The 18,923-nt window shown below is 44.9% G+C and overlaps 1 protein-coding gene across 4 annotated transcripts in view; it reads left to right on the plus strand.

The window, feature by feature from the left end:
* The window catches only part of gulp1b (GULP PTB domain containing engulfment adaptor 1b), a 376,077-nt gene that overhangs the window by 332,148 nt on the left and 25,006 nt on the right, over positions 1 to 18,923 (plus strand). Inside the window, exons 10-11 of one of the 4 annotated variants that reach the window (XM_067987703.1) lie at positions 8,309 to 8,531; positions 14,645 to 14,649. The exons of the other annotated variants lie outside the window; for them this stretch is intronic. Coding sequence (XP_067843804.1) covers positions 8,309 to 8,531; positions 14,645 to 14,649 — 228 coding nt within the window. The remainder of the gene's footprint in view (positions 1 to 8,308; positions 8,532 to 14,644; positions 14,650 to 18,923) is intronic. 4 annotated transcript variants of the gene reach the window in all.

An 18,923-nucleotide genomic window follows, 5' to 3' on the forward strand; every position in this document is an offset into this window, starting at 1 on the left:
CCAAAATTAGGAGAGCTGTCCGACAGACAAGTCAAGCAACAGCCTGACAGCCATACTCACAGAATCATATCTTTCAGCCAATGTCCCAAATTCTTCCATCACCATCCCTGTGTATGTCCTGACCCACCAGAGGTGGCGGTACAGTGATATACAGTCAGGAGGGAGTGGTCCTGGGAGTCCTCAACATTGACTCCGGACCCCATGAAATGTCATGGCATCAGGTCAAACATGGGCAAGGAAACCACCTGCTGATTACCACCTACCGTCCTCCCTCAGCTGATGAATCAGTCCTCCTCCATGTTGAGCACCACTTGGAAGAAGCACTGAGGGTAGCAAGGGCACAGAATGTACTCTGGGTGGGGGATTTCAATGTCCATCACCAAGAGTGGCTCGGTAGCACCATTACTGACCGAGCTGGCTGAGTCCTGAAAGACATAGTTGCCAGACTGGGCCTGCGGCAGATGGTGAGCGAACCAACACGAGGAAAAAACTACCTGACCTCGTTCTCACCAATCCACCTGTTGCAGATGCACCTGTCCATTACAGTATTGGTAGGAGTGACCACTGCACAGTCCTCATGGAGACGAAGTCCTGTCTTCGCACTGAGGACACCAGCCATTGTTTGGCACTACCACTGTGCTAAATGGGATAGATTCAGAACAGATCAAGCAGCTCAAAACTGGGCACCCATGAGGCGCTGTGGGCCATCAGCAGCAGCAGAATTGTATTACAGCACAATCTGTAACCTCATGGCCCGGCATATTCCTCACTCTACCATTACCAACAAACCAGGGGATCAACCCTGGTTCAATGAGGAGTGTAGAAGAGCATGCCAGGAGCAGCACCAGGCGTGCCAAAAAATTAGGTGCCAACCTGGTGAAGCTACAACTCAGGACTACATGCATGCTAAACAGCGGAAGCAAAATGCTATAGACAGAGCTAAGCGATTCCACAACCAACGGATGAGATCAAAGCTCTGCAGTCCTGCCACATCCAGTCGTGAATGGTGGTGGACAATTAAACAACTAACGGGAGGAGGAGGCTTGTAAACATCCCCATCCTCAATGATGGCTGAGTCCAGCACATGAGTGCAAAAGACAAGGCTGAAGCTTTTGCAACCATCTTCAGCCAGAGGTGGCGAGTGGATGATCCATCTCGGCCTCCTCCCGATATCCACACCATCACAGAAGCCAGTCTTCAGCCAATTTGATTCACTCCACGTGATATCAAGAAACGGCTGAGTGCACTGGATACAGCAAAGCCTATGGGCCCCGACACCAGCCCGGCTGTAGTGCTGAAGGCTTGTGCTCCAGAACTAGCCGCGCCTCTAGCCAAACTGTTCCAGTACAGCTACAACACTGGCATCCACCCGACAATGTGGAAAATAGCCCAGGTATGTCCTGTCCACAAAAAGCAGGACAAATCCAATCTGGCCAATTACCGCCCCATCAGTCTACTCTCAATCATCAGCAAAGTGATGGAAGGTGTCGTCGACAGTGCTATCAAGCGGCACTTACTAACCTGCTCACCGATGCTCAGTTTGGGTTCCACCAGGACCACTCAGCCCCAGACCTCATTATAGCCTTGGTCCAAACATGGACAAAAGAGCTGAATTCCAGAGGTGAGGTGAGAGTGACTGCCCTTGACATCAAGGCAGCATTTGACCAAGTGTGGCACCAAGGAACCCTAGTAAAATTGAAGTCAATGGGAATCAGGGGAAAACTCTCCAGTGGCTGGAGTCATACCTAGCACAAAGGAAGATGGTGGTGGTTGTTGGAGGCCAATTATCTCAGCCCAGGACATTGCTGCAGGAGTTCCTCAGGGCAGTGTCCTAGGCCCAACCATCTTCAGCTGCTTCATCAATGACCTTCCCTCCATCATAAGGTCAGAAATGGGGATGTTCGCTGATGATTGCACAGTGTTCAGTTCCATTCGCAACCCCTCAAATAATGAAGCAGTTGGAGCCCGCTTGCAGGAAGACCTGGACAACATCCAGGCTTGGGCTGATAAGTGGCAAGTAACATTCGCACCAGACAAGTGCCAGGCAATGACCATCTCCAACAAGAGAGAGTCTAACCACCTCCCCTTGACATCCAACGGCATTACCATTGCCGAATCCCCCACCATCAACATCCTGGGGATCACCATTGACCAGAAACTTAACTGGACCAGCCATATAAATACTGTGGCTACAAGAGCAGGTCAGAGGCTGGGTATTCTGCGGCGAGTAACTCACCGCCTGACTCCCTAAAGCCTTTCCACCATCTACAAGGCACAGGTCAGGAGTATGATGGAATACTCTCCGCTTGCCTGGATGAGTGCAGCTCCAACAACGCTCAAGAATCTCGACACCATCCAGGACAAAGCAGCCCGCTTGATTGGCACCCCATCCACCACCCTAAGCATTCACTCCCTCCACCACCGGCACACAGTGGCTGCAGTGTGTACCATCCACAGTATGCACTGCAGCAACTCGCCAAGGCTTCTTGGACAGCACCTCCCAAACCCGCAACCCCTACCACCTAAAAGGACCAGGGTAGCAGGCACATGGGAACAACACTACCTGCACGTTCCCCTCCAAATCACACAACATCCCGATTTGGAAATATATCGTCATTCCTTCATCGTCACTGGGTCAAAATCCTGGAACTCCCTTCCTAACAGCACTGTGGGCGTACCTTCACCACACGGACTGCAGCAGTTCAAGAAGGCGGCTCACCACCACCTTCTTGAGGGCAATTAAGGATGGGCAATAAATGCTTGCCTTGCCAGCGATGCCCACATCCCACGAACGAATAAAAAAGAAAAGATAGAAATGGAGCCAGGTGAGGGCAATCCCACCCAGCTGGACGACAGAGGAGAGGCATTGGAGGAGGATCGTGTGGTCAACCGTGTCAAAGGCTACAGAGAGAACGAAAGGATGAGGAGGGAGAGATTACCACAGTCACAGTCACATAGAATGTCATTTGGGACTTTGATTATCAACAATGAAGTAAATGAGTTGAGCAAAGTGAGATCACCTGACCCTCAAAACCTAACTTTCATAAAGGAACATTCCATTATTTTCCATTGTGGAATGTTTTCCAATTGAAAATGCATATGTACAACAGTGTTTTTGGTTTTCTGGTTTTACAGAGAATTTTCTGGTTTTACAGAGAATTCTGATGAGAAACTTCGTTTTATGCTTCATAAATTATATATATTAAAGTGATGGATTGCGATTCAAGTTTGTAAACTAAATAAAGAATTTTATTAAAATACTAGTCAATCTCCCATGCCATTAGTATTTAGTGGGAAGGGGTGGACGGGAAATCTTTTTTGGCCAGTCTGCGGTTCTGTTGTGCAGATCTCTGCTTTGTTTCAGGAAGCTAATAGCACAATCTTTCTGTGTTAGTGCTGAGATGTGGTGTGCACTCAATGTGGTATGGTGAAATATTTTAGGACACATTTGGCTCATTGCTTTGGCAGTTCAGTGATTTGTTGGATTTGCATCATTTCAATCATTTCAGTCGTTTCAGAAATAATTTTGTCTTATGAATGTTTACTCGGCTTATTATTACATAGTATTAACTGCTTCATTATCATGAGCCAACACATTCACAGATGGACTTCTAAAATGTTGCTCAGGAATGCTGACATGTTTTACTCATGAAATATGATCATTCACGTTGATTTCTCCATGGGTTTGTTTGCTTGGGCAGTTTGTAAACATGGTTTTAGGTTTGAATAAATGTCGAAATTACTGCAGCTGCTCTTTGGGGCTGTCACGTAACTAGATGCTGCCCTATTGGACTCAATTAGTCACATAATGGGCCAGAATTTTCTGCCAAAATAACGGCAAGTTTAATGCGCATGCCGTTATTGATGTGTAAATCGTCCAGCAACATGTGGCGAGGAAAAGATACCCCGTGAAATGCGACTTGTCACAAGTTGCTGTTCGATTTGTGCCATTAGCCTCACAAAAAAAGCAGCTCATCCTCAATCTGCCCATGAGTTTCAAGAAATTGCTGCATTTGCACATTAATTGCCCATTAAACTCACCGCAGAAAGTTAGGGCTAGTATCTAACAGCATAAGGACCCTTCTAATAATGAGATTTATGTTCCTGCATATGCCACTCAACCTCTCCGGTCCAGAAAGGGAACAGTCGAAACTCTGGAGTCTCAGCTTCCTTGTAATGCTGGGTGCAGTAAATTCTCCAAGTAAGCTAATTCCCGTCATGTCACTCTCATGAGCATTCAGTTTTTAAACTATTTTTTAAAATCAACTAAAAGATAAAACGCATAGTAGCATTCAATGGGCAATCAGTGAAAATAACTTGTTTTGATTTATAATTCAATGCTTTTAGCATGCATCCAAGAGCTTAATTACTGTTGCTGATAGCAGCCTCACACTTTTGGTTATTTTAGACTGGCATAATGCATTAGTATACTGAATGGACATTCAAGTTCCCTGCCTTCAAAACAGCAGGTTCAGACAAGGATGGCTCTGATACCTGGGTTGTTTAACTATAAAGCAGGACTGAAAGAATAGAATTCATTTTCATTTGAGATCAGAATAACAACATATAATCCAGGTCTTTCAAAAGAAAAGGCAGACTATTTATGTTAGATTTTGATTGCACAACTAGAAGTCATCTATATCCTCACTTTAGACAGTATTTTGGACTTAGATCCATTTGTCTACATTTGTAAATGTAAATAATCTCTGTGCACCATTCCCAGCTTCACTCTCACACCTTCCTGAAGCTGCTGCTCTGGGGGATCGAATCTCCATGGGGTGAACAGGAATTCTTCATCTTGCAATAGTTTTGCAATGTCAGGAACTTTTGCCCACAGTGTATATCGGAGTTTCAATTTCACCAGAGTAGCGTCAGGTAGGGATGAGAGGACAATTGGGGAAGAACAGTATGGGGGGGGAGGGGATGGAGTGGAAAAGAGATAATCAAAGGTCTGCCAGAATAAACTGGGAGAAGAGTTCAAACTGAATTGGAGGGAAGGGATGACTGGTGCCTCCATGAATTGGGAGGAAGTGAAGAGAAGAGTGCCTCCATATCTTTATGAAAATTGAATAATCAATTTTAAAAGAACTTATAAATCAGATTTAGTACCACTAAGTATTCACAGTAGTCTGCAATTGCTCTACAAGAAATGACCGAAAATCCTCCACAACTTTGCCAAAGTTTTCCTTTAAATGATTAATGGAATGTTGGGCATACCTACAGATTAAGTTATGATCAGCCTGGAACCCACTGCACTGTCAGTGTAACTATATGTCATAGACCTGTTTGCAAGGCTGTTTTGAGTTGTCACCTTTTTTAGGCCATGCCTTCTTGAAACTGTGGTCAGGTTTTGCTAATTTCCTGGCTGGGCGTGTACACGTGAGTACCAAATTAACATTCCTCAAAAGATTAAAATGTTTTTTTCTCCACAGCAAGGTAGCTCTGTGCAATAGAAACCCATCAAAAGTCATTAATGCTGTTGCTCCTCCAATAGCTACTGCACAGTGTGTCATATAGACCAGGAAGCGACTAGGTTCAATCCCTGGTCTGTGCTCAGCTTAACTCAGTTGCGGCAAGAAATGTAATTTCTCTGAAATCCAGCATTCATTGTGAATAATATAGGTTTTGATGTGAGATAGCTATTTTGGAGGTTAGGTGGATACTTTACTAGATAGGGAGACATTTTACTGAACAACATCTTGGAAGTTTTATCTGTAGCTGTTCAATATCTTCAAATGATTAAATAGGTTTGGTGAAGTCGTTTACAGACTGACTGTAGATGGTTTGCAGATGAGCCAGATATGTGGCAGTCTCTCATTCTATGCTTTCTTTTGTAGTTTTTAACTTTTTATTAAAGGAATACTCATGAGACTCTCTTTAAAAAGGATTTTTACTTTATATTGTATCAGCCACAACAATACCAAATTGCACAATTATTGAATCTGCTTATCAATGTTTCACAAAGTGCTATTACTGAGTTATGAAGTTGAGGCAAAGTACACTCAGATGCCTTTCTTCTCCTCTGGACATTTGGTGAATAATTGTAAAACATTAACAGTTGTGGTATGTTTCTGACAAAGCCGAAAATTGGAAATGTATTTCCAAATGACTTGTAAGACATTATGAACAAATTTTGTGATTGAAATTTTAATAAAAATGTGCAGTAGACACTCTTGTAATGTTTTGCTTAGGAACCGTTCATAGGGTATGTTGTAGCAAAGAAAAACGTACAAAGCAGATTTTTTTTTGTGATTAGCTCAATTCGTAAGGTAATTAGCTATCATGTGAGAGGCAGGACATCAGAAAATGTTTTGAAAATGTTGCCCTTTCAACGCACTTCAGTTTTAAAGCTTGTAATGTCCAATCGTTCATCTCTTTTGTTTCTTGTAATGCTTTGTTTATTTATCTATGAACATGAATTTGTTACCTCAATAAATTAAAAGCTCTCTTTAAAAAAAAATCCAAATATATTGTGATCAATATGCAGGTGTTATTTTGCCCTATTTATATTATATCTATGATCTTCATTGTATTTTTAATCGGTATTGTGAACAATTTAAATAAGATTTTAATAGGGTTGCCTTTAATCTCAGTTTCTATATTTATCCCCTTAACATGGCACATTTTCCAATTATTTGAAAAGGATGAAATGAATGCTGATTTTTTTTCTGCTTAAAACTTTATTTCCCACAGCCTTGATACAGTTAAAGGGGAAAGAATGGAAAAAAAAACACAGCTGTTTGCAATTTAAAATTTAAGGAATTAGAGTGGGCTGAAAGTTGAAAAACGCAAAGATCTGGACATGAATTGTTTAGCAACGTTGATTTGCAAGTTCACTGCTGAAAAGCAAATTAAAAATGAGAGTGAGTGAGTTTAGCAAGCTTTGGAAGGCACCTCAAAATGTGTACTGTGTGACTTTTTCAAAAACTGCATGCAATCTTTGATATCTTGAAGTGTGTAGTTCTCACGGTAATATAAGCACTCAAGACAGCACAAAACAAATGTGACTGGAGCCTAATGTGTGAAACACAGGTAGTTTCAGCATTGACTGGTCTGGTTGGAGTCAGTGGGCTGCTGTAGCCATCTTGCAGTTTCCTCACTTTCTATTGAATTTTCACATTTCATTTTCAAAGGGAGAGACACTAGAGGGGTCAGTGAGGACATTGGCAGGCTGATTTTCCTCTGCTTTGAAGCCAGAAAATACTTAATTCCCAAGCGCAAATCAGAGGTAGAAGGATGCGACCTGTGGCTCCAGGTCAAAGAGGTGGGGCTGAACCAGGGGAAGATTGGGCCTATTAAAATGACTAGAACTCAGAAATACAAGCAGGTTCAGGTCAGGAGTGGTACACCAGAAGTGTGATCTGCCTGACTTGTGCCCAGGTGGAGATGGAGGGAGGAAAATCAGTCCCTGCATGCTGTTAGATTTTTATACTACTTCTGCCCCCATTGGATTGATTGCTGTTTTTCAGCTCACAGCACAAAATTTGTTTCAGAAGCCGACTGACTGGCATCCAAATGGCTTGGCTAACCCAATGAAGCTTTGGTTTATTAAGGGATCACTTCAACAACCGCTGTACTGGGTGATGACAGAACTTCCACATTGGTGATCTCACCTTACAGCTTAATGGGAAGTATATATGCAGGCAATGCTTATGGAATTTGTCAAGTTCTTTCACATGATGCTGGGAGCATATCCATTGCTTGCAACTGTACAAGAGAGTTGGTCACACTACTGCATTATATACCTTCAGCTTCTAATGTTGAGTCACTATACTGTTTGTAGTTTAAGGGTTGAAGGAGCAAGTTTTCCTTATTTTGTTAGTGCTTACTATTGCAATCGTTAGTGATAAATCTAAGGGCATGAGTGAAAAGATATGCCATTCCGCTTTTTAAAAATTGTAATAAGAAGGAGCAATCCATTTATCTTCTCAGGCCCAGCATTCTCCATTGGGAACTGAACTTAAGTTAATTATACTAATTCTTGTATCCAATTCTATTTTCCTGATAACACGACAAAGATTCTCTCTACCTTTTCTAAAGGATGGCTGTGGAGTGAATGAATTAAGGGTACACTACCCTAACATTGGAGAACATTCTAACATTTTTCTGTGAAATGAAACACCATCATATTTCTTATTTTATTGAAACGCTTAAAGCCGAGCGATTTTGTTATATTAACAATCTGATACATTTTTAAATGGAGCATAAAACTGTAATGATCAGAGCTGGAAGATTGTACCAAGTGAATGAGTAAATGTTAATGTTTCGCAATCAACAATCTCTTCTCTTTCTGTCATTTTCTTCACAGCTGTTGCACATCAGTTCCAGTAATCAACTGCAGCTGTGTCAGAGGCCATCAACTCTCTTCTGGTCCCATAACATGGAAAAAGTGTCATTTCCTGAAATAGCCTCTTTTACACTTACCCCAACAAGTCCCTCTGGCTCCAGCTTAACGGAGGGTTTACTAATACCACCTTCACCCAAAAACACTGTTCAACAATCAATCAACGGATTCAGTATTCCAAGACCTCGTGTAATTTTAGCATGCGTGATTTCTGCTAGTTAAACTAAGCAATGCAATAGAATTGCTATGCATGTCTCATGAAGTCAACCATGACATGGAGAAGAAATGCAGGGTTTCTAGCACACTGGCTTATTTTATACAGTTTCCATCAGCTTAACAATTTTAGTTTGAGCCCATGCATGTAGTATGGTTTTATTTTTATGCGAGGACTGTTAACTGATAATGTAAGTTAAATATGTGTGCCTGTAAATACCCAGTTGAATGATTCAGAAGTCTATACAACGACTCCTTTGCGTACTGTATACACCATAAATGCACAGAATTAAACACCCAATTGTGCATGATGGCAAGAAGTACTGTGCATCACACAACATAACCAATAGATTGCTAAGATGCCATATCCCATTTGCTGCTCTATACAGCTTCATAGTATCAAAGTATGATACAGCACAGAAGGAGGCCACTTGGCCCATCGTGCCTGTGCCAGCTCTTTGAAAGAGCTATCCAATTAGTCTCATTCTCCTGCTCTTTCCCCATAACCCTGTAATCTTTTCCCTTCAAGTATTTATCCAGTTCCTTTTTGAAAGTTACTATTGAATCTGTGTCGACCACCTCTTTAGCGAGTGCATTCCAGATCATAACAATTCCCTGCTGAAAAAAAATGTTTCCTCATGTAGCCTCTGTTTCTTTTGCCAACCACCTTAAATCTGTGTTCTCTGATTAACAACCCTTCTGCCACTGGAAACCGTTCCTCCTTATTTACTCTATCAAAACCATTCATGATTTTGAACACCTGTATCAAATCTCCTCTCAACCTTCTCTGCTGTAAGGAGAACAACCCCAGGTTCTCCAGTCTCTCCACATAACTGAAGTCCTTCATCCCTGATACCATTCTTGTAAATCTCTTCTGCACCCTCTATAAGGCCTTGACATCCTTCCTAAAGTGTGTTGCCTAGAATTGATCACAGTACTCCAGCTGAGGCCTAACCAGTGTTTTGTAAAGGTTGAGCATAACTTCCCTGCTTTTGTACTCTTTGCCACTATTAATAAAGCCCAGGATCCCAGATGGTTTTTAACAGCCTTCTCAACTTGTCCTGCTATCTTCAAAGATTTGTGTACATACACCCCCCGGGTGTCTCTGTTCCTGCACCCCATTTAAAATTGTACCATTTGGTTTATATTGCCTCTCCTCATTCTTCCTACCAAATGTATCACTTCACATTTCTCTGCGTTAGATTTCATCTGCCATGTGTCTGCCCATTTCACCAGTCTGTCTATGTCTTCCTGAATTCTGTTACTTTCCTCCACGTTGTTTACTACATTTCTGAGTTTCGTGTCATCTGCAAACTTTAAAATTATAACCCTGTATACCCAAGTCCAGGTCATTAATATATATCAAAAAGAGCACTGGTCCTAATACTGACCCCTGGGGAACACCACTGTATACTTCCCTCCAGTCTGAAAAAAAACATTCACCTACTCACTGCTTTCTGTCCCTTCGCCAATTTTGTATCCACTGTCCCTTTAATCCCATGGGCTTTAATTTTGCTAACAAGTCTATTTTGTGGTACTTTATCAAATGCCTTTTGAAAGTCCATATACACAACATCAACCTTCATTAACCCTCTCTGTTACTTCATCAAAGAACTCAATTAAGTTAGTCAAACACAATTTTCCTTTAACAAATCCATGCTGATTTTCATTTATTAACCCATACTTTTCCAAGTGCCAATTAATTTTGTTCCAAATTATTGTCACTAAAAGTTTCTCCATCAGTTACCGGGTTTATCCCTCTCCCCTTTTTTGAACAGGGGTGTAAGATTTGCAATCCTCCAGTCCTCCGGCACCACTCCCATATCTAAGGAGGATTGGACGTTTGTGGCCAGACCATCGACAATTTCCACCCTTACTTCCCTCAGTAACCTAGGATGCATCCTATCTGGACCGGTGACTTTTCTACTTTGAGTACTACTAACCTTTTAAGTAACTCCATTTTATCTATTTTAATCTTATCCAATATCGCTACTACCTCCTCCTTAACTGTTACATTGGCATCCTCTTCTCTAGTGAAGACCGATGCGAAGTATTTATTTATTACCTCAGCAGTACCCTCTGCCTCCACAAGAAGATCTCCTTTTCTTGTCCCTAATTGGCCCCACCCTTCCTTTGACTACCTTTTTACTATTTATATGTTTACAAAAGACTTTTGGGTTCCCTTTTATGTTAGCTGCTAATCTATTCTCATACTCGTACTGGGTGCGGTAGCATAGTGGTTATGTTACTGGACTAGTAATTCAGAGACCTGGACTAATAATCCGGAGTCATGAGTTCAAATCCCACTACAGCAGCGGGGGAAAATTAAATTCAATTAAATGAAAAAAAAACAAGTATTAGTAATGGTAGCCATGAAACTACTGGATTGTTGTAAAAACCCATCTCGTTCACTAATGCCCTTTAGGGAAGGAAACCTGCTGCCCTTATCCGGTCTGGCCGATATGTGACTCTAGTAATGTGGTTGATTCTTAACTGTCCTCTGAAATGGCCCAGCAAGCCACTCAGTTGTACAATCTCGCTACAAAATGTCATAATAAGAATAAAACCGAACTGACCACCCTGCATCGGACTGCAATCAAGCCTAGTCGAACCTGCAAAGTCCTCCTTACTAACATCTGGGAACTTGTGCCAAAATTGGGAGAGCTGTCCCACAGACTAGTCAAGCAACAGCCTGACAAAGCCATACTCACAGAATCATACCTTTCAGCCTACATCCCAGACTCTTCTATCACCATCCCTGGGTATGTCCTGTCCCACGAGAGGTAGCAGTACAGTGATATACAGTCAGGAGAGAGTGGCCCTGGGAGTCCTCAACATTGACTCTGGACCCCATGAAATGTCATGGCATCAGGTCAAACATGGGCAAGGAAACCTCTTGCTGATTACCACCTACCGTCCTCCCTCAGCTGATGAATCAGTCCTCCTCCACGTTGAGCACAACTTGGAAGAAGCACTGAGGGTAGCAAGGGCACAGAAATGTGCTCTGGGTGGGGGGCTTCAATGTCCATCACCAAGAGTGGCTCGGTAGCACCACTACTGACCGAGCTGGCCGAGTCCTGAAGGACATAGCTGCTAGACTGGGCCTGCGGCAGGTGGTGAGTGAACCAACATGAGGAAAAAACCTACTTCACCTCGTCCTCACCAATCTACCTGTCGCAAATTAATCTGTCCATGACAGTATTGGTAGGAGTGACCACCGCACAGTCCTCATGGAGACTAAGTCCCATCTTCACATTGAGGACACCATTCAATGTGTTGTGTGGCACTATCACCGTGCTAAATGGGATAGATTCAGAACAGATCCAGCAGCTCAAAACTGGGCATCCATGAGGCGCTGTGGGCCATCAGCAGCAGCAGAATTGTATTCCAGCACAATCTGTGACCTCATGGCCTGGCATATTCCTTACTCTACCATCACCAACAAGCCAAGGGATCAACCCTGGTTCAATGAGGAGTGTAGAAGAGCATGCCAGGAGCAGCACCAGGCATACCTAAAAATGAGGTGCCAACCTGGTGAAGCTACAACACAGGACTACATGCATGCTAAACAGTGGAAGAAACATGCTATAGACAGAGCTAAGCGATTCCACAAACAATGGATCAGATCAAAGCTCTGCAGTCCTTCCACAGCCAAACAACTAACAGGAGGAAGTGGCTCTGTAAACATCCCCATCCTCAATGATGGCAGAGACCAGTACGTCATTGCAAAAGGCAAGGCTGAAGCATTTGCAACCATCTTCAGCCAGAAGTGCCGAGTGGATCATCCACTCTCAGCCTCCTCCCGATATCCCCACCATCACAGAAGCCAGTCTTCAGCCAATTCGATTCACTCCACGTGATATCAAGGAACAGCTGAGTGCACTGGATACAACAAAGGCAATGGGCCCCGACAACATGCCGGCTGTAGTGCTGAAGACTTGTGCTCCAGAACTAGCTGCGCCTCTAGCCAAACTGTTCCAGTACAGCTACAACACTGGCATCTACCCAACAATGTGGAAAATTGCCCAGGTATGTCCTGTCCACAAAAAGCAGGCCAGTTCCAATCCAGCCAATTACCGCCCCATCAGTCTACTCTCAATCATCAGCAAAGTGATGGAAGGTGTCGTCGACAGCCTTGGTCCAAAAATGGAAAAAAGAGTTGAATTCCAGAGGTGAGGTGAGAGTGACTGCCCTTGACATCAAAGCAGCATTTGACCGAGTGTGGCATCAAGGAACCCTAGTAAAATTGAAGTCAATGGGAATCAGGGAGAAAACTCTCCAGTGGCTGGAGTCATACCTAACACAAAGGAAGATGGTAGTGGTTGTTGGAGGCCAATCATCTCAGCACCAGGACATTGCTGCAGGGGTTTCTCAGGGCAGTGTACTAGGCCCAACCATCTTCAGCTGCTTCAGCAATGACCTTCCCTCCGTCACAAGGTCAGAAATGGGGATGTTTGCTGATGATTGCACAGTGTTCAGTTCCATTCGCAACCTCTCAGATAATGAAGCAGTTCGTGCCCGCATGCAGCAAGACCTGGACAACATCCAGGCTTTGGCTGATAAGTGGCAAGTAACATTCGCGCCAGACAAGGGCCAGGCAATGACCATCTCCAACAAGAGAGACGAACCACCTCCCCTTGACATTCAATGGCATTACCATCGCCGAATCCCCCACCATCACCATTGACCAGAAACTTAACTGGACCAGCCATATAAATACTGTGGCTACAAGAGCAGGTCAGAGGCTGGGTATTCTGCGGCGAGTGTCTCACCTCCTGACTCCCCAAAACCTTTCCACCATCTACAAGGCACAAGTCAGGAGTGTGATGGAATACTCTCCACTTGCCTGGATGAGTGCAGCTCCAACAACACTCAAGAAGCTCGACACCATCCATGACAAAGCAGCCCGCTTGATTGGCACCCCATCCACCACCCTAAACATTCACTCCCTTCACCACCGGCGCACTGTGGCTGCAGTGTGTACCATCCACAGAATGCACTGCAGCAACTCGCCAAGGCTTCTTCAACAGCACCTCCCAAACCCGCGACCTCTACCATCTAGAAGGACAAGGTCAGCAGGCACATGGGAACAACACCACCTGCACGTTCCCCTCCAAGTCATGCACCATCCCGACTTGGAAATATATCGCCGTTCCTTCATAGTCGCTGGGTCAAAATCCCCGAAGTCCCTTCCTAACAGCATTGTGGGAGAACCTTCACCACACGGACTGCAGTGGTTCAAGAAGGCGGCTCACCACCGCTTTCTCAAAGGCAATTAGGGATGGGCAATAAATGCTGGCCTTGCCAGTGACGCCACATCCCATGAATGAATAAAAAAATTCTCTCTTTGCCCCTCTTGCTTCCTTTTTTAGATCATCTCTCTTTTCTGTATTCAGCTTGGTTGTCTACTGTATTATGAAACTCACATTTGTCATATGCCTCCTTTTTCTATTTAATTTTAATCTCTATATCTTCAGTCATCCAGGGAGCTCTAGCTTTGGATGTCCTTCCTTTCCCTCTTGTGGGAATGTGTCTACTCTGTACCTGAAGCAACTCTTCCTTGAAGGCCTCCCATTGGTCAATTACTGATTTGCCTAACAATTTCTGATTTCAATCCACCTGGGCAAGATCCCATTTTTACTCACTGAAATTAACTCCCCAGTTAAGTATTTTTATGTTTGATTGTTCCTTGTCTTTTTCCATAACTATTCTAAACCTGATTTTATTATGATCACTGTTCCCTAAATGCTCCCTCACTGAAACATGCTCCACTTGTCCCACTTTGTTCCCCAGAACTAGATCCAGCACTGTTTCCTTTCTCGTTGGGCTGGAAACACACTGATCAAGAAAGTTCTCTTGTGCACATTTCAGGAATTCCTCTCCCACTTTGCCCTTTACACTGTTACTGTCCCACTCTATATTGGGATAATTGAACTCCCCCATTATCACTACTTCATAGTTCTTACATCTTTCTATAATTTGCCTGCAAATTTGCTCCTCTATCTCCTTCCTACCATTTGGAGGCTTATAGTGTACACCCAGTAGCATAATAGCTCATCTTATTATTCCTTTACTCTAACCAAATAGATTCCGTCCTTAACCCCTCAACTGCATTGTCCCTTTCCAGTGCCATAATAGTTTCATTGATCATTACTGCTACCCCTTCAAGCTTTCTTTCCTTTCCTATCTTTCCTCAATACCTTGTATCCAAGAATTCTAATTTCCCAATCCCCCCCTCCTTTGAGCCAGGTCTCTGTTATTGCCACTATATCATTGTCCCATGTGGTGCCTTGAGCCTGCAGCTCACCAACCTTATTTACCACGCTAGGTGCATTTACACACATGCACTTCAAACTCATCTTAGACTGCTTCGCATGTGTCCCTTGTCTGATCCTGTTTCTGAACTGTTTACTCTAGTGCTATTTGCCTCTCCCAGTCCTCTGTGCAACATGTTGCTCCTCTCTAAAGTTCCATCTTGGTACCCATTCCCCTGCCAAATTAGTTTAAACCCTCTCTCAAAATCAGTGGTTAACATCCCCATGAGGACATTGGTCCCAGCTCTGTTGAGGTGCAACCCGTCCATCTTGAACAGATCCCTCCTGCCCCAGAAGTGGTCTCAGTGCCTCAGGAATCTGAAGTCCTCCCTCCTGCATCATTTCTCCAGCCACGCGTTAACCTGTCTTATCCTACTATTCCTTTACTCGCTACTGCATGTCACTGGGAGTAACCCAGCAATTACTACCTTTTGACGTCCTGCTTTTTAACTTCTTCCCTAGCTCCTGAAAGTCTGACTGCACGACCTCATACCTTTTCCCATCTATGTCATTGGTTCCCACATGGACTACGATTTCTAGCTGTTCCCCTTCCCCTCGCAGAATATCCTGCACTGTCTCAGTGATGTCCTTCATCCTGACACCCAGGAGGCAACACACCATTCGGGACTCACGTCTGCAGCTGCAGAAACGCCTGTCTATCCCCCTGATTATCGAATCCCTGAAACAACTGCATTTCTACACTTCCTTGTGCCCCACTGTGCAGCCAAGTCTCCAACCGTGCCGTGAATTTGATTCTGACTGCACTCCACGGAGCTGTCACCACCCTCACTTGTATTCAGCACTGAATACTGATTTGAGAGTGCCACACTCCCAGGGGATTTCCGCACTACTTGGTCTTCCTGCTAGTCTGCCTGATGGTCACTAACTCCCTCTCCTTTTGAACTCTCTGTAGCTGCGGGGTGACCACCTCCTCAAACGTGCTATTCATGAAACTCTCAGCTTCCCGTATGCACTATAGTGACACCAGCCGCCCATCAAACTCAGAAATTCTGAGCTCGAGCCGAGCAGTTAACAGTACTTCCTGCATATGTGGTTTTCCAGGACATAAAAGATGTTCCGGAGTTCCCACATGGCACAAGATGTGCATGCGACGGGCCACAACTGTCCTGCCATGTTAGCTAACAGTTATTTTAAACTTTTTTAGCTTTAGCGGACACTAAAATACTAACCACTACTAAAAACACTAACGAGTAAACCAAATACTTACACTAACTTAACACTAACCACCAAAAACTCAAACCAATAATCTAAATACTTATCTGTAACTTACCCCCGCCGCTTTACACACTCAGGTCCACCCTCACTCCTTTACACACTCAGGTCCACTCGCTCCTTTACACACTCGGGTCCGCTCTCGCTCCTTTACACACTCGGGTCCGCTCTCGCTCCTTTACACACTCAGGTCCACCCTCACTCCTTTACACACTCAGGTACGCTCGCCCCTTTACACACTCGGGTCCGCTCTCGCTCCTTTGCACACTCAGGTCCACCCTCACTCCTTTACACACTCGGGTCTGCTCTCGCTCCTTTACACACTCAGGTCCACCCTCGCTCCTTTACACACTCAGATCCACCCTCACTCCTTTACACACTCAGGTCTGCTCTCGCTCCTTTACACACTCAGGTCTACCCTCACTCCTTTACACACACGGGTCCGCTCTCGCTCCTTTACACACTCAGCTCTGCTCTCGCTCCTTTACACACTCAGGTCCACCCTCACTCCTTTGCACACTCAGGTCCACTCTCGCTCCTTTACACACTCAAGTCCACTCTCACTCCTTTACACACTCAGGTCCACCCTCACTCCTTTACACACTCAGGTCCACTCTCACTCCTTTACACACTCAGGTCCACTCTCGCTCCTTTACACACTTGGGTCCGCTTTAGCTCCTTTACACACTCAGGTCCACCCTCACTCCTTTACACCCTCAGGTCCGCTCTCTCTCCTTTACACACTCGGGTCCGCTCTCGCTCCTTTACACACTCAGGTCCGCTCTTGCTTCTTTACACACTCGGGTCCGCTCTCTCTCCTTTATACACTCAGATCCGCTCTCGCTCTTTTATACACTCAGGTCTGCTCTCACTCCTTTACACACTCAGATCTGCTCTCACTGCTTTACACACTCGGGTCCACTCTCGCTCCTTTACACACACAGGTCCGCTCTCGCTCTTTTACACACTCAGGTCTCGCTCTCACTCCTTTACACACTCAGGTCCGCTCTCGCTCCTTTACACACTCAGGTCCGCTCTCGCCCCTTTACACACTCAGGTCCGCTCTCACTCTTTTACACACTCAGGTCTCGCTCTCGCTCCTTTACACACTCAGGTCCGCTCTTGCTTCTTTACACACTCGGGTCCGCTCTCTCGCCTTTATACACTCAGATCCGCTCTCGCTCTTTTATACACTCAGGTCTGCTCTCACTCCTTTACACACTCAGATCTGTTCTCACTGCTTTACACACTCGGGTCCACTCTCGCTCCTTTACACACACAGGTCCGCTCTCGCTCTTTTACACACTCAGGTCTCGCTCTCACTCCTTTACACACTCAGGTCCGCTCTCGCTCCTTTACATACTCAGGTCCACTCTCGCCCCTTTACACACTCAGGTCCGCTCTCACTCTTTTACACACTCAGGTCTCGCTCTCGCTCCTTTACACACTCGGGTCCGCTCTCGCTCCTTTACACACTCAGGTCTCGCTCTTGCTCTTTTATACACTCAGGTCTCGCTCTCACTGTTTTACACACTCAGGTCTCGCTCTCGCTCCTTTACACACTCGGGTCCACTCTCTCTCCTTTATACACACAGATCCGCTCTCGCTCTTTTATACACTCAGGTCTGCTCTCACTCCTTTACACACTCAGATCTGCTCTCACTCCTTTACACACTCGGGTCCACTCTCGCTCCTTTACACACTCGCGTCCGCTCTTGCCCCTTTACACACACACAGGTCCGCTCTCGCTCTTTTACACACTCAGGTCTCGCTCTCGCTCCTTTACACACTCAGGTCCGCTCTCGCCCCTTTACACACTCAGGTCCGCTCTCGCCCCTTTACACACTCAGGTCCGCTCTCACTCTTTTACACACTCAGGTCTCGCTCTCGCTCCTTTACACACTCAGGTCTGCTCTCGCTCCTTTACACACTCAGGTCCAACCTCACTCCTTTACACACTCAGATCCACTCTCGCTCCTTTACGCACTCAGGTCTGCTCTCGCTCCTTTACACACTCAGGTCCACCCTCACTCCTTTGCACACTCAGGTCCACCCTGACTCCTTTACACACTCAAGTCCACTCTCACTCCTTTACACACTCAGGTCCACCCTCACTCCTTTACACACTCAGGTCCACTCTCGCTCCTTTACACACTCAGGTCCACTCTCGCTCCTTTACACACTCAGGTCCACTCTCGCTCCTTTACACACTTGGGTCCGCTTTCGCTCCTTTACACACTCAGGTCCACCCTCACTCCTTTACACCCACAGGTCCGCTCTCTCTCCTTTACACACTCGGGTCTGCTCTCGCTCCTTTACACACTCAGGTCCGCTCTTGCTCCTTTACACACTCGGGTCCGCTCTCTCTCCTTTATACACTCAGATCCGCTCTCGCTCTTTTATACACTCAGGTCTGCTCTCACTCCTTTACACACTCAGATCTGCTCTCACTGCTTTACACACTCGGGTCCACTCTCGCTCCTTTACACACACAGGTCCGCTCTCGCTCTTTTACATACTCAGGTCTCGCTCTCGCTCCTTTACACACTCAGGTCCGCTCTCGCCCCTTTACACACTCAGGTCCGCTCTCGCTCTTTTACACACTCGGGTCTCGCTCTCGCTCCTTTACACACTCGGGTCCGCTCTCACTCTTTTACACACTCAGGTCCCGCTCTCGCTGCTTTTAATTATAACGACAAGAAAATCTTTTCAGTAAGCCAATTAAATTACTGTCATTTCAATGAAGAGTTCAGAATTAATTTAAATGAAAAAGACAGTTTTATTTTTTAAAAAAGACATTTAGTCAATTTTTAATATTT

Source organism: Heptranchias perlo, chromosome 7 (assembly GCF_035084215.1).
Source record: "Heptranchias perlo isolate sHepPer1 chromosome 7, sHepPer1.hap1, whole genome shotgun sequence".
Lineage (NCBI taxonomy): Eukaryota > Metazoa > Chordata > Chondrichthyes > Hexanchiformes > Hexanchidae > Heptranchias > Heptranchias perlo.